This window comes from Girardinichthys multiradiatus, chromosome 12 (assembly GCF_021462225.1).
Source record: "Girardinichthys multiradiatus isolate DD_20200921_A chromosome 12, DD_fGirMul_XY1, whole genome shotgun sequence".
In the NCBI taxonomy this organism is placed as follows: domain Eukaryota; kingdom Metazoa; phylum Chordata; class Actinopteri; order Cyprinodontiformes; family Goodeidae; genus Girardinichthys; species Girardinichthys multiradiatus.
The window spans coordinates 30,389,352-30,403,738 of NC_061805.1; the positions used below are offsets into that span (position 1 = coordinate 30,389,352).

General features: G+C 41.5%; 1 protein-coding gene across 1 annotated transcript in view; it reads left to right on the forward strand.

Moving 5' to 3' along the window:
- The window catches only part of LOC124877731 (guanine nucleotide-binding protein G(q) subunit alpha), a 39,558-nt gene extending 25,376 nt beyond the window's left edge, over positions 1 to 14,182 (forward strand). The window contains exons 3-7 of the mRNA XM_047381170.1: positions 1,576 to 1,730; positions 1,802 to 1,930; positions 3,330 to 3,459; positions 4,027 to 4,180; positions 9,597 to 14,182. Coding sequence (XP_047237126.1) covers positions 1,576 to 1,730; positions 1,802 to 1,930; positions 3,330 to 3,459; positions 4,027 to 4,180; positions 9,597 to 9,787 — 759 coding nt within the window. The 3' untranslated portion in view covers positions 9,788 to 14,182. The remainder of the gene's footprint in view (positions 1 to 1,575; positions 1,731 to 1,801; positions 1,931 to 3,329; positions 3,460 to 4,026; positions 4,181 to 9,596) is intronic.
- The last annotated feature ends 205 nt before the right edge of the window (positions 14,183 to 14,387 follow it).

Genomic DNA, 14,387 nt, shown 5'->3' on the forward strand with positions numbered 1-14,387 from the left:
TCTGAAAGGGATGTTCGGGTGCTAACCTGGATTGTATCCAAAAAACATAAAACCACGGCTGCCCAAATCACGGAAGAATTAAATGTGCACCTCAACTCTCCTGTTTCCACCAGAACTGTCCGTCGGGAGCTCCACAGGGTCAATATACACGGCCGGGCTGCTATAGCCAAACCTTTGGTCACTCATGCCAATGCCAAACGTTGGTTTCAATGGTGCAAGGAGCGCAAATCTTGGGCTGTGGACAATGTGAAACATGTGTTGTTCTCTGATGAGTCCACCTTTACTGTTTTCCCCACATCCGAGAGAGTTACGGTGTGGAGAAGCCCCAAAGAAGCGTACCACCCAGACTGTTGCATGCCCAGAGTGAAGCATGGGGGTGGATCAGTGCCATATCATGGCATTCCCTTGGCCCAATACTTGTGCAAGATGGGCGCGTCACTGCCAAGGACTACCGAACCATTCTTGAGGACCATGTGCATCCAATGGTTCAAACATTGTATCCTGAAGGCAGTGCTGTGTATCAGGATGACAATGCACCAATACACACAGCAAGACTGGTGAAAGATTGGTTTGATGAACATGAAAGTGAAGTTGAACATCTCCCATGGCCTGCACAGTCACCAGATCTAAATATTATTGAGCCACTTTGGGGTGTTTTGGAGGAGCGAGTCAGGAAACGTTTTCCTCCCCCAGTATCACGTAGTGACCTGGCCACTATCCTGCAAGAAGAATGACTTAAAATCCCTCTGACCACTGTGCAGGACTTGTATATGTCATTCCCAAGACGATTTGACGCTGTGTTGGCCGCAAAAGGAGGCCCTACACCATACTAATAAATTATTGTGGTCTAAAACCAGGTGTTTCAGTTTCATTGTCCAACCCCTGTATGTACCTGACTTTTGTGAAGCGCCTTGAGATGACATGTGTTGTGAATTGGCGCTATATAAATAAAACTGAATAGAATTGAATTGAATGTTTGGTGCTCTGATCCAGGACATTTAGATCGCTTTTGGCAGTTTAAAAATGACATTTCAGTCATATTCAAGGGTATTCTTCATGTCTACATACAGAATGCAAGGATTATAGTGGGTAATAAGTAGATGCATACATTGATCCTGTCAAAGGATTTCATTTGCATCGGGCAGAGGAATTATCATAAAGCGACATTATATTCTGCACATGCAGAAGTTTTACATTTCAACCTCATGATTAGGGTTGCAAATGTTCAAGTTACTTTAGCTTGAATCAATGTGAGAAACAGCTTTAGCTATCAGGCACTTGTTACTCTCTCCCACATAGGAGACGTTTAATAGGACTCTAGGGCAGCAACACTTTCTCCTTAATTTCTTTAAAATCCCCAGTGGGACTTGAGCTTCAGATATTAGCTGTACGCTGAGCCTGGGGGTGCAAGAAAATATATCAAGTGAGTGAGAAAATGAACTAGTAATAATGAGGACACTGATTTTTTTGTAGATGTTTTTTGTGTGTTTTCTATTTCAATTTTTTTTAAATGTTTGCAGGTGTTTCTAGCTCCTCTTGGCAGTTTTTTAGTCATGTATGTTTGTTTTCCACCAGGCTAATACCTACATTGTTAAGGAAGTGGACGTAGAGAAGGTCACCGTGTTTCAGAACCCTTACGTAGATGCCATCAAGAGCTTGTGGAATGACCCTGGCATCCAAGAGTGTTATGATCGAAGGAGGGAGTACCAGCTCTCAGACTCTACTAAATAGTGAGTAGAAGAGGACATCAGTTTGAAGTGGAGCTATGTTGTGGATGCTGTCGTAATTTTCTGCTCTGTAGTTACCTGAACGCACTGGACCGGATCGCCAAGCCGTCCTTTCTTCCCACCCAGCAGGATGTGTTGAGGGTTCGAGTCCCGACCACAGGCATTATTGAATATCCATTCGATCTCCAGAGCGTCATATTCAGGTGAGATCAGAGCGTTACGGAGGAACAGGTGGTGGCACATGACTTTTTAAACATCCGTATTTCAACATGATTCTATTAATTTGCCTGCATATCCTCTGCACAATAAAATTGAATTCTTTTTTTTTTTAAATAAACTGCTAACTATGACATTGTTGCAATTGTAGCCTCATGCCCATGTTTAATTAAGGGTTGTATTTTGTGAGTAGAAAGCATACAGCCCCCTCCATGAGTAATTGCACCCCTGATAAAGATGTCGTAAAAGCTTAAAAAATGCATATTTTATTGCAGCAGCACAACCTAAACACTGAACTTTGGAGATAGCAACAAGATAAACTCTGATCCTCACTCAAGTCCTGTTCGTCACAGTTTCAGTTGTTTTAAACTTTTCATTGTTCCGACTGTAGATATAAGCACGTCTGAATGAGAAACTTTTCCTGACTTACTTGAATAGCATGTTCTCTTGTCTTTCTCATTTTGAAGAGCATCTAAGAGAAAGAGGCCTCTGTGTCGTTTCATATTTAAACACCAGAGACAGAGGAGCTCAGTGATTGGTAGATAAATGTTTCTAGACAGTGTGATCAATGTAAAACAGAAGACATTTGAATGATTCCTACAATTCAGATGTCACTGTAACATTTTTAGAAAGCCAATAATTGTGGCACTAGTGATTTTGTAAAAAAAAATCGTAACTTAGGATTTTTACCCCAATAAATAAACTTAAATCAAAGTTTGGATTTTTCTATTCTTCCTCCTTTATGCTACTTATATAAACAATAAATTGATTTTAAGGCTCTTTACACATCTTTACCAGGGAACAAATTTAAAAAGAATTTTATTTAGATTTCATGTTTTGATCAAAACCTTTTTATACACTTTTGCATTTAGGTGGGGTATAGGTATTGTTTTATGGTGTTTGCATTTTAATCTTAACCTCACTTTGTTCTTCAAATAGAAACTCCTTATTGAAGCTCTTTAAAGAGCAGCAGAGCCCAAACCTTGCTGATTGCTCTGCTTCTTTGGCCCACTTCTTTCAGTGGAGGGTTCCTACTCGGTATGGGGTCGGATTATTGAGTTTTCAGACTTTATTCATTGTTTATTTTCTAAAATATAATAATCAGCATTTCGGAAAAGTAGAGTGCTTTTTCACATCAACCGATACATCCATTAAATTCAGTCAAAAAATACTTAAATGAAACCAAAGGAAACATAAATGTGCTTGCAACTCATACTATCCTAGTTTCTTCAAAGAGTCGCCATAGATGGTGATGAAAGTGGACAGAAAGGGTCTCCTGTAGCAGTCTGTGTTACATCTGGAATAGATCCACTGTGATACAAACTGCTAGAGGGTGGGGATGTTTTGATGATGATGATGGTGGTAATGGCTCTGCGGCTGTGACAGGATGGTGGATGTTGGGGGTCAGAGGTCGGAGAGGAGGAAGTGGATTCACTGCTTTGAGAACGTCACATCAATCATGTTCCTGGTTGCCCTCAGCGAGTACGACCAAGTTCTGGTGGAGTCGGAAAATGAGGTAAATTTATTAATAATAAACATAAAGGGATTTTATTGTTTTAGATTCTCAGAACGCTGTGTTGTAAGCGGACCAGAACATGAGGCTGCGCTGAAGATTCAGCAGCTTTTAGTAAAAGACAAAAAATCCTGCTTTGATGTTCCACCTCTTCTCCCACTTGGAAAGCATTTATCAAAGATCAGCCAGCTGTTCTGAACGCCGCCTTAGGAAAATATAGCATCTGTGTCCGGTTGATAAAACCAGAGCGATGAGCAGGTTCTGGTGTATGTTCTTTATATTACTGCGACACAGAACTTTACCTACAGATGGACAGCTCTTTTTCAATGTCACTGATAGTCAGTTAAACACTGAAATCAAGTCCCGGGAGATCTAATCAACATAGCCTTCTTTCTTCTATCCTCTCTGCTCCACCTTTGGCGCACTGAAACATTTATTGCAATATCTTCTACATGAGTTTGAACACTGTGGTTTAATTAAGCCATTAATCTTCTCTCTCTTACCCTCCATTTCTCCTTGTCTTTGTCCGACCTTCACCAAACCACACCTACATTTACGTCCGCTGTGCAGAACCGGATGGAGGAGAGTAAAGCTTTGTTTAGAACAATAACCACATACCCCTGGTTCCAAAACTCCTCTGTCATCCTATTCCTGAACAAGAAAGACCTACTTGAGGAGAAGATCATGTACTCCCATCTGGTTGACTACTTCCCAGAGTACGATGGTGAGTAGCAGAGCTTGGCACTTTCAATGAAGAGCTTTATTTTTCATTTCTTTCCAGCTGGAGAGTCATTAATGATGGGCCTTTACGTGAAGATGCAACACACTCAAACTATCTATAAAGGAGACACCTTTTTTGGTTTTATAGGATTCCTACAGTCTGGAAAGCTCTGGAATCAATATTTTCCACGTCTGAAAAAAGAAATGCAGAAAAACATTTGTATTGTACTTTAATCCGTATTTAGTTTTCTTAATGTTGTTTCCGTCCTTCTGCCTTTCCTCCCTCTCTTTCTTTCCTTCTGGCTCTTTTTCTTTCATCCTTTCTTTTTTCATCCATCCTTTTCATCTTTTGTCATCTCTTCCTGCCTTCTGCCCATGTCCTTCCTTACTTCCTGGTCATTATTCCTTTCTTTGTCTCTTGTCTCTCCATGTATCCTCTCTTCCTTTTCTTGTGTCATTCATTCTTTCCTTTCATGAGTCTTTTCTTGTCTTTGTCAATCCTTCCTGCCTTCCTTCCTTCCTACCTACCTTCTTCTCTCCTGTCCTGTTCTGTCCTGTCCTGTCAGTGCCTTGTTTTTGCAGCTTCCATATTTAAGGCTTGCCCACTGCAGAAATATCAAATTGTCTCCTCTTATTGGCTCATAAGCAGCAAATTAAAACATGAGAAATGACCTAATAAGTGCAGCTCTGCCTTAAATCATAAGGCTTAATGCACATTTTCCTTCTGTTGAATCTAAACAGAACTATGGGTAACATTATGCTCTGTTTAAAAATGTGTACATCTAGTAATTTAGAAAGTAAACTTGGCTGAAAGTGATGTCCTACATTACAGCAGATAAACGTTTGTTTGCTTCTAGACATCTAGACAAACAGCTGTTGCCCCCTGCTGGCGACTGGATAGAATGCATATGTATTTTGTGAGATATCAGAATCAGCTTTATTGCCAAGTTCGTACATACAAACAAGGAATTTACCTCCAGTACACTTTGCTCTTTTGTTCTGTTTTTGCATTACAGAATATACAAATTTACAATTTACAATGTACAATATACACATATCTAATAAAAAAGGTGCATTTGCAACATCTGTATGCTGTTGTTTTGTACTCTATTGAATGTTCAACAGAGAAACAGCCTTGGAAAAGAAACTGTCTCTGTAGCGGCGGCCTGAAGGTAAAACTCTAAACAGTTTATGTGCAGGGTGTGTGGGGTCTGCAGAGATTTTAGCAGCTCTTTTTCTGACCCTTGACCTGTATAAGTCCTGGATGGAGGGAAGGTCAGCTCTGATTGTTCTCTCTGCAGTCCTGATTATTCGTTGCAGTCTGGACCTGTCCTGTTTTGTGGATGAGCCAAACCACACTGAGATGGATGAAGACAGGACAGACTAAATGATGGCAGTGTAGAAGATGACCAGCAGCTCCTGTGGAAGGTTGAACTTCTTGAGTTGCCTCAGGAAGAACAGTTTCTGCTGGGCCTTCTTTTGAACAGTGTCTATGTGTGAAGACCATCTCAGGTCCTCTGAGATGGTGGTTCCTAAGAACCTGAAGTGGTCCATGGCCGATACAGTGTTGTTGAGGATGGTGAGGGGGGTGTATGGGGGTGGTGTTCTCCGAAGGTCCACCACCATTTCCACAGTCTTGAGTGGGTTCAGTTCAAGATAGTTCTGACCGCACCATTGTACCAGCCGATCCACCTGCTGTCTGTATGCAGACTCATCACCGTCCTGGATCAGTCCAATGACAGTGGTGTTGTCTGCAAACTTAAGGAGTTTCACGGACGAGTCCGATGAGGTGCAGCCATTTGTGTACAGAGAGAAGAGGAGTGGGGATAGAACACACCCCTGGGGGGCACCAGTACTTATTGATCTGGATCGGGAGAAGATGCTCCCCAGTCTCACCTGCTGCTGTCGGTCCGTCAGGAAGCTGTGGATCCATTGACAGGTGGAGGCTGGGACGTTGAACTGGGTGAGCTTCTGGTGGAGGATGTCTGGTATGATGGTGTTGAAGGCCGACCTGAAGTCTACAAACAGGATCCTGGCGTACGTCCCTGGGTGGTCGAGGTGTTGTAGGATGAAGTGTAGACCTAAGTTAACAGCATCATCTGCCGACCTGTTTGCTCAGTAAGCAAATTGCAGGGGGTCCAGCAGGGGGCCTGTGATGTCTTTCAGGTGCTTCAACACCAGCCGCTCAAAGGACTTCATGACCACAGACGTCAGGGCTACAGGCCTGTAGTCATTTAATCCTACAATGGTGGGTTTCTTGGGCACCGGGATGATGGTGGATCGTTTGAGGCAGGAGGGGACCTCACATTTCTCCAGTGATTTGTTGAAGATCCTTGTGAAGATCGGAGCGAGTTGATTTGCGCAGACTTTCAGACATGATGGGGAGACGTTATCAGGTCCTCCTGCTTTCCTTGTTTTCATGCGCTGAAAGAGCCTGTTTACATCTTCCTCGGAGATCTTTAGTGCAGGCAGAGGATCTGATGGTAGGGGGTTGGTAGCTTTGTGGGAAGAACTTGTTCCTGAATGGGATGTGGAGGAGATGATTTGAGGTGTGAATGGCTTCTTGTCATGTCTGCAGTAGAAGCCATTCAGACGGTTGGCCAGGAGACGACTCTGTTCAGGATGGGTGGAGGGGCTCTTGTAGGCAGTCAGGTTTCTCAGACCAGTCCATACAGCTGAAGTGTCACCAGTAGAAATGCTGTTCTTAAGCTTCTCACTGTAGCTTCTCTTAGCTGCTTTGATCTCTTTTGTTAGTTTGTTCCCGGCCTGCCTGTACCGCGCGAGATTTGTCAACCTTTTTTGGAAGAATAACATGAACATAAACAGTTACATTTGCTTTGTATTTTAAATTTTTTGAATACAGCATAATGAGGAAGTTGTCGTATTAGAGAATATGATAATTGATCTGTGCCCAGGTGACTTGATTCACAGCATCGTTGGGATATATCTTACCACCACAGATCCTCCACCCTCCTTAACAGTAGTATGAGAGATGCCCCCCACACATTCATCCCTTGTTTTATGCTAAACCCATCTGGAGTATTTTCTGCCAACCAACCAGTCCCAGTAAAAGTCCCAGTAGCCCAGAAAAGTGCTTCTGGTATGTCCCCTAGACAAGCGTTTAGCATGTAGATTGTGTCTAACGATCGTTATGGACACTTGGTAAACCTAAATGCTCTTTGTTGTAGTTCTCTATAGTTAACTTTGTTTTTATCTCTCTTTGGATCCTCCGCTGTGTGTGATGGCAAGATTGGGTCCTTCCCAGCCCTGTTTCTAACAGTTTCTGTTATTTAAAATTTTTTTTATTATTGCTCTGACTGTAGCTAAAAGTAAGTTTAGGGGGATGCTGTTGCATTTTTTGTAGCCATACAATATAATTAACTTTATGTATAGGGTTCATTTTTAGCTTGTCTTTGACATCTTTCTTGACAATAAAAACATCTTCTCCACAGACCTGAAAAGCAAATGAAATCACAGCGAGGTTTCATTCTGTTTTATAAGTTTTCCTTTAAATCATAATGTACATGCATTTGTTAATTGAGGGGAAAGGTTTAGTTGGACCTGCATTTTGTGAAGTGTTATTACTGCTTACCTAGGTCCGTTTACTTTGAATACACCACTAATGGCTTCTGTAGAAAAAAATGCCTTAATGAAATTTTTACGGCAACTAAAATTATTGTAGAACAATTCTGAATGATTTACCCCACCAGGATAGCAAGGAAAGGCATATCCATGTGAAATACACTGTTCAAAAAACAAAGGGAACACTCAAATAACACATCCTAGATCTGAATGAATGAAATCTTCTCATTAAATACTTTGTTCTGTACAAAGTTGAATGTGCTGACAACAAAATCACACAAAAATCATCAATGGAAATCAAATTTATGAACCAATGGAGGCCTGGATTTAGAGTCACACACAAAATTAAAGTAGAAAAACACACTGGAGGCTGATCCAACTTTGATGTAATGTCCTTAAAACAAGTCAAAATGAGGCTCAGTATTGTGTGTGGCCTCCATGTGTCTGTATGACCTCCCTACAACACCTGGACATGCTCCTGATGAGACGGTGGATGGTCCCCTCAGACCTGGACTAAAGCATCCCCCAACTCCTGGACAGTCTGTGGTGCATCGTGACGTTGGTGGATGGAGCGAGACATGATGTTCCAGATGTGCTCAATCAGATTCAGGTCTGGGGAACGGGCGGGCCAGTCCATAGCTTCAATGTCTTCATCTTGCAGGAACTGCTGACACACTCCAGCCACATGAGGTCTATCATTGTCCTGCATTAGGAGGAACCCAGGGCCAACCGCACCAGCATCTGGTCTCACAAGGGGTCTGAGGATCTCATCTTGGTACCTAATGGCAGTCAGGCTACCTCTGGCGAGCACATGGAGGGTCTTGCAGCCCTCCAAAGAAATGCCACCCCACACCATTACTGACCCACTGCCAAACCAGTCATGCTGAAGGATGTTGCAGGCAGCAGATCGCTCTCCACGGTGTCTCCAGACTCAGTCACATCTGTCACATGTGCTCAGTGTGAACCTGCTTTCATCAGTGAAGACCACATGGCGCCAGCGGCGAATTTGTCAATCCTGATGTTCTCTGGCAAATGCCAAGCGTCCTGCACGGTGTTGGGCTGTGAGCACAACCCCCATTTGTGGACGTCGGGCCCTCATACCATCCTCATGGAGTCGGTTTCTAACCGTTTGTGCAGACACATGCACATTTGTGGCCTGCTGGAGGTCATTTTGCGGGGCTCTGGCAGTGCTCCTCCTGTTCCTCCTTGCACAAAAGTCGGAGGTAGCGGTCCTGCTGCTGGGTTGTTGCCCTCCTACGGCCTCCTCCACGTCTCCTGGTGTACTGGCCTGTCTCCTGGTAGCGCCTCCAGGCTCTGGACACTACACTGACAGACACAGCAAACCTTCTTGCCACAGCTCACATTGATGTGCCATCCTGGATGAGCTGCACTACCTGAGCCACTTGTGTGGGTTGTAGAGTCCGTCTCATGCTACCACGAGTGTGAAAGAACCACCAACATTCAAAAGAGACCAAAACATCAAGTAGAAAGCAGAGGTACTGAGAAGTGGTCTGTGGTCCCCACCTGCAGAACCACTCCTTTATTGTGTGTCTTGCTAATCACCAAAGATTTCCCCCTGTTGTCTTTTTCATTTGAACAACAACATGTGAAATTAATTGTCAATCAGTGTTGCTTCCTAAGTGGACAGTTCAATTTCACAGAAGTTTGATTTATTTGGAGTTTTATTTGGAGTTTTATTGTGTTGTTTTAGTGTTCCCTTTATTTTTTTGAGCAGTGTACTTTACTAGCAATACTTTATCCTTCTAGCACTGACAGAACAGCCATGAGATAATTTACTAGCTGCTTACATCCATAGTGATGCATTCCTTCCTCTGCAGGTCCTCAGAGGGACGCCCAAGCAGCTCGAGAGTTCATCCTCAAGATGTTTGTGGACCTGAATCCAGACAGCGATAAGATCATCTACTCTCACTTCACCTGCGCCACCGACACGGAGAACATCCGCTTCGTCTTTGCAGCCGTCAAAGACACAATCCTACAGCTCAACCTGAAGGAGTACAACCTGGTGTAGAGTGCTGCCCCTCCCGACACACTGACTGACTCGATCTGTGAAAAGATAGCTTTCACACACTCAAATACAAAATGATCTAAAGAAAATAAAATCTAATGGTTGCTTAATACTAATTTATTTGCCCTTTGTTGGCTTTTTGGCACAAGAGGAGCGAGGCCCTTAGATGTTATCTTACTATTTAAAGAGTTGATGGGGAGCTGGGAAGAGGCTCCCGTCACACCTGCCTTTTTAGAAAGCAGAAGAAAAAAGTGTTTTTTTGTGACCCTTCTCATGTACTTATCACTCTTTCTGACTGTTCATCATGAACGTCAGCTTAACAGGAAGTGATGTAACAGCTCTCTAATTGACACCCTCTTTTTTTTTTTTTTCTTTAATGCACCTGTTGGCACGTCTCTTATAATGTAGGCAAAAACTGTGATTTTTAAATTATTTCAGATTAATTTGATACCGATTGACTTTAATCATTATTGTTGTAATATTACATTGCTTTGGTACCATTTACTGAGTGGAGCATTTATGAATGTGGAGGCACATCTACAGCATGTTCTGACACAAACATGAAGGTCAGGACGAAAGGAAGAAATTGTCTGAATGATGCTGAGCGCCGAGGCGTGGAGATTCCTTCCACGGGCGGCTGGGAGGGCAGGAGCTCATGATTTCAGAAACATTTAGAAGCGTTTGTTAAACCGTGCCACATCAAAGCCTTTTTTTTAATCTGTTGATATTAAACTTCTTATCAATGCCAAAACAACTCAAGCACATAAAATGTGTTATGGAAAGAGAAAAGCAGGGCTGTTGGTGCAGAAGGACTGACATGTTTGATCAACCATCTGAATCCATCCCCCCCAAACACACACACACACACACACACACCATTCACCCTGTGAACAATCCAGTCCAATCACAGTTTAGCTGTATCCTTGTGTCCAATCACAGCCCGGCTGTCCTGACTGTTGTAGCTGAAGTAGAAGTGGAGAATACATTTTGTTAGTTGCAACATCAAGAGGTAAACAAAAGGGCAGAGTGTTGATGTGCAGTTTGTACCAAAGTAAAGCCCTTATTGTTTATAATTGACACCTCTTTACATGCAATTCCCAATTTACTTTGGAGTATTTTTTTATTATTTCCCCACCACAGAGGTCTGTCATTTACATTTCTTGAGGCATAGTGCAATTATGAATGCTATAATTGTTGTACATACATCTCTCTTGGCTTTGTAATCATGACTTTTTTGGGCAGATTGAATGTGTGGTATTGAAAATATGTATTTGTGTAATTGTGTTGTATGTCTAATGGCTATTTCATTTTTGTAAGAGGAAAACGTTATTTACATGTTCTATTTTTGTTTCCTTTCATTTGTCAGGATGAGAATGTACATTTTTGTAATGTCATGTTTATTTTTCATTAAGATAGCATTGCTTAGCTTCAGAATGAGGAACATTAGTATCGGATCAGTGCTAATCGAAGCCGTTTCCTTAAATCTACCATTCTATCTTCCTCTTTTTTTGAGAAACGGCTACTTGAATCAAATCTTCACGGCTAGTTCTAACATTCGAGCTCTTTGCAGGCTTCAGAGCAGAGTGCTTTTATCTCCGTGCATAGCTCTCTGATTCTTACTCATAATATTACAGTCTTTTAATTAGGTATTAATAAGCTTTGGAGCCTACCCTGCACATGTGGTCCTGAAAACACTCCTTGCCCCTTCATGTTTATAGGCAACATGTTTTGTAGCATCAGTACAGTGGAACCAAGCTGAGAACGCAGGTGGAAGAGCTGTTGAGTTTAAGCATTTTTGAAGATGATTAAAAAAATGTTCGGGAACCTTGCTACATACTGACACAAAGTTCGTGTTGAAATCAATTAACTGATGTACAGAAACCAAACCTTACGTAGAATGAAGCATTTATTGGTGCTTTTTCAACTTTTTTTTTTACTTTTTCCATCTCGATTGCCAAAGTTTCATTAGAATGTACAGTATTATTTCTGATTTACTTTTTATTTATACAATGACACAAAAGAAAACACAGTTCACGTGTACATATTGCCTTATATTAAGCTGTGCCTCAGAGGTCCCTAAAGAAGGCACATGTTTTGTTTTTTCAACTGAGAAGTGAAGCTAATGGAGCCAATAATGTCCCGTTGTAACTTTCGTTTTGGCTTGGTGGGTTTTCTGTTTCTTTTTGTTGTTCCATGCTGTGAGAAGCCCTGGGAACAGCACTGATGTGTAGCTCATGTGACCCAACAGCAGGACATTATAAACACATCATGAACAAACTGAAATCACACTCACTGTTCATTTCTGTTGTCGCATCCAATTCATGTCTTAAATGTTTCCACCGCAGTGCATTATGACGCATTGAACTGCCTGGCACTGTTGAAAACTGCATGGAGGCTGTCAGGATGAGATACGTTGTTTTATGGCCATATTTGGCTTTATTTTGACATTTAGTTGCCACTTCAGCAGGTAAAAAGCATCTTTCTTTTGCAAAGTTTTGGTTGTTTCACATGTGGTGGAAAAACAACACTTAAAAGTTAATTTCCAGCCCCCATATAGTGTCCAGCACCCATCTATTGGTATTCCTGGCACAGATTGATAGAAAGCTTTAAAATAAATAGATGTTTTGTTGCAGAAGCTTAACCTCACACTGAAAACGTTGCTGCAGTTTTGTTTTTTTCCAATTCCTTTACCATCTTTCTCACTGTGCATAGTGAGAGAGGTAAAGTAGTCCCACCTTGGTTGTCACAGTTCTGTTAAATGTTTTATATTGCTCTCACCACAGATATGAACAGGTTTAGGCCAATATTCCCTTATGCTGTTTTATTAAAATTAACACATATCTGCCACACTTGAATGTAGGGGTGCACCAATTGCAGTTTTTTGGCTGATCACTGATATTCAAAAAGCCAACAATTATTTTTATAACTGACACTGTCAGGTGTTATAAGGTCACAATACAGCTTTAATGTTCCAATCTTATTTTATTGAAAAACCTTAAACAATACCTGTGAAACAATAATGTTTTAACTTCACATGGGGGTAGAGATCTCAAATATAAGTGAAAAGTTTAGAGCATTGCTGTCCAAATTACTAAATTAACTAAACTGACAAATCAGTTCCTTTAATCTTTAATTTTTTACATTTTCAGACCTGTTTTAGATAAGATCAGTTTCACATGCGAGTATCGGCCGATTGCTGACCACCCATAATTTAAGAAATCAGGGCCACCCATCGATCAGTGCAGCTCTATTTGATGGGTCAGTTTGCTTGTCTTTCCCATTTTGAAGAGGGGCTACGAGAATTGACCTCTGAGTCATGTCATATTTATACCCCAGATCAATGAATAATTCAACGTTCCTGGAGGGTCTCGAGAATTAAAAAAAATACAGTATTTTGACAATTTATCTTTGTTGATGACATCCAAGTATTTAAGGTGGAAGTCCTCCCTACCATCACCCTCATCTTTAGCTCACTCCACAGATTCTCAGATCAGACTCAAGACTAATCTGAGGAAGATTCTGGCTGCGCCATTTCAAATCTTAAATATTACTTCCAGCCAGAAAAAACAAGTTGGTCAAATTAAAAGAACACTTTAAAGCTAAATATGGCAGGGGTATGAATCCTTTCAGGCTTAATTTTATGTATGCATTTCTTTCCTTTTCTGCATAAATGTACACAAATTAAAGGTTGTATTTTTTAAAGGTTTTCAGTGTGAGGTCATGCTAGTGCAAAGAAAGGCTTTTTACTCATCTTCACCTGGGGTCCCAGTAAATGTCAGGTGTTGCAGGTGGAGTATCTGCAGTGACTGGTGATCAACAGCAGGGCCTAGAGCTACAGACTGTACACACATGTAAATGTGAGGCGGGGTGCTTTGAAGCTGGCCTCTAGTTTCAACTTGTCAGTGCTGCTGATCCCTTGTAAAAAAAAAAAAAACAGGAACTTGTGTCGCTGCTCTTATAAACTGAGTCTCTTACTTAAAGGGAAAATTTGTCCGAATGCTGGATCCGAGCAGAGACGGCACTGCAATCTTACCTGTGCCCCAACGGATCACAAAGATGACCTGGTGTGTCAGTACATCTCTACTGTCTTAGTTCTGTTCATGTATCACATTATTATAAAGTATATTGCAACAAAACTGAATTGTTCTTGTAAAAAAGGTGAAGTGTGATTGAAGTATCTCATTAATATGAGCGCTCTCTTCATGTTCATGTCATTCTGAGCAAGTTTTCTATTTGTATTGATTTGTTTTCCCCTTTGAGCAAGCAGCTGATGCAGACTTAACATCTTTGGCAACCTCTGCTGCTCAGATTTCCTGCAGTATGTTTCAGAGCAGGTCTATGTGTTGAAAACTGTTGTTTGACTCAACAGATGTTCCCATAAACTGCTTTTAAACTCCAGTGTCAGATGCATCTTTTGATTGCTTATAGCTCACCTACTGTGGGGTTCTTGTAGGACATAAAGTTTAAGTATTAATTTTAAAGCGTAGTTATGGGGATCCCTAATCATTTTCATGTAAAATTGTTTCTGTTTTCATAATCACGGACTCCTTCGGCATGTTTTTCAACTCATGCCAACTTCAAATTTAATTTGAAGCCAGTTTCA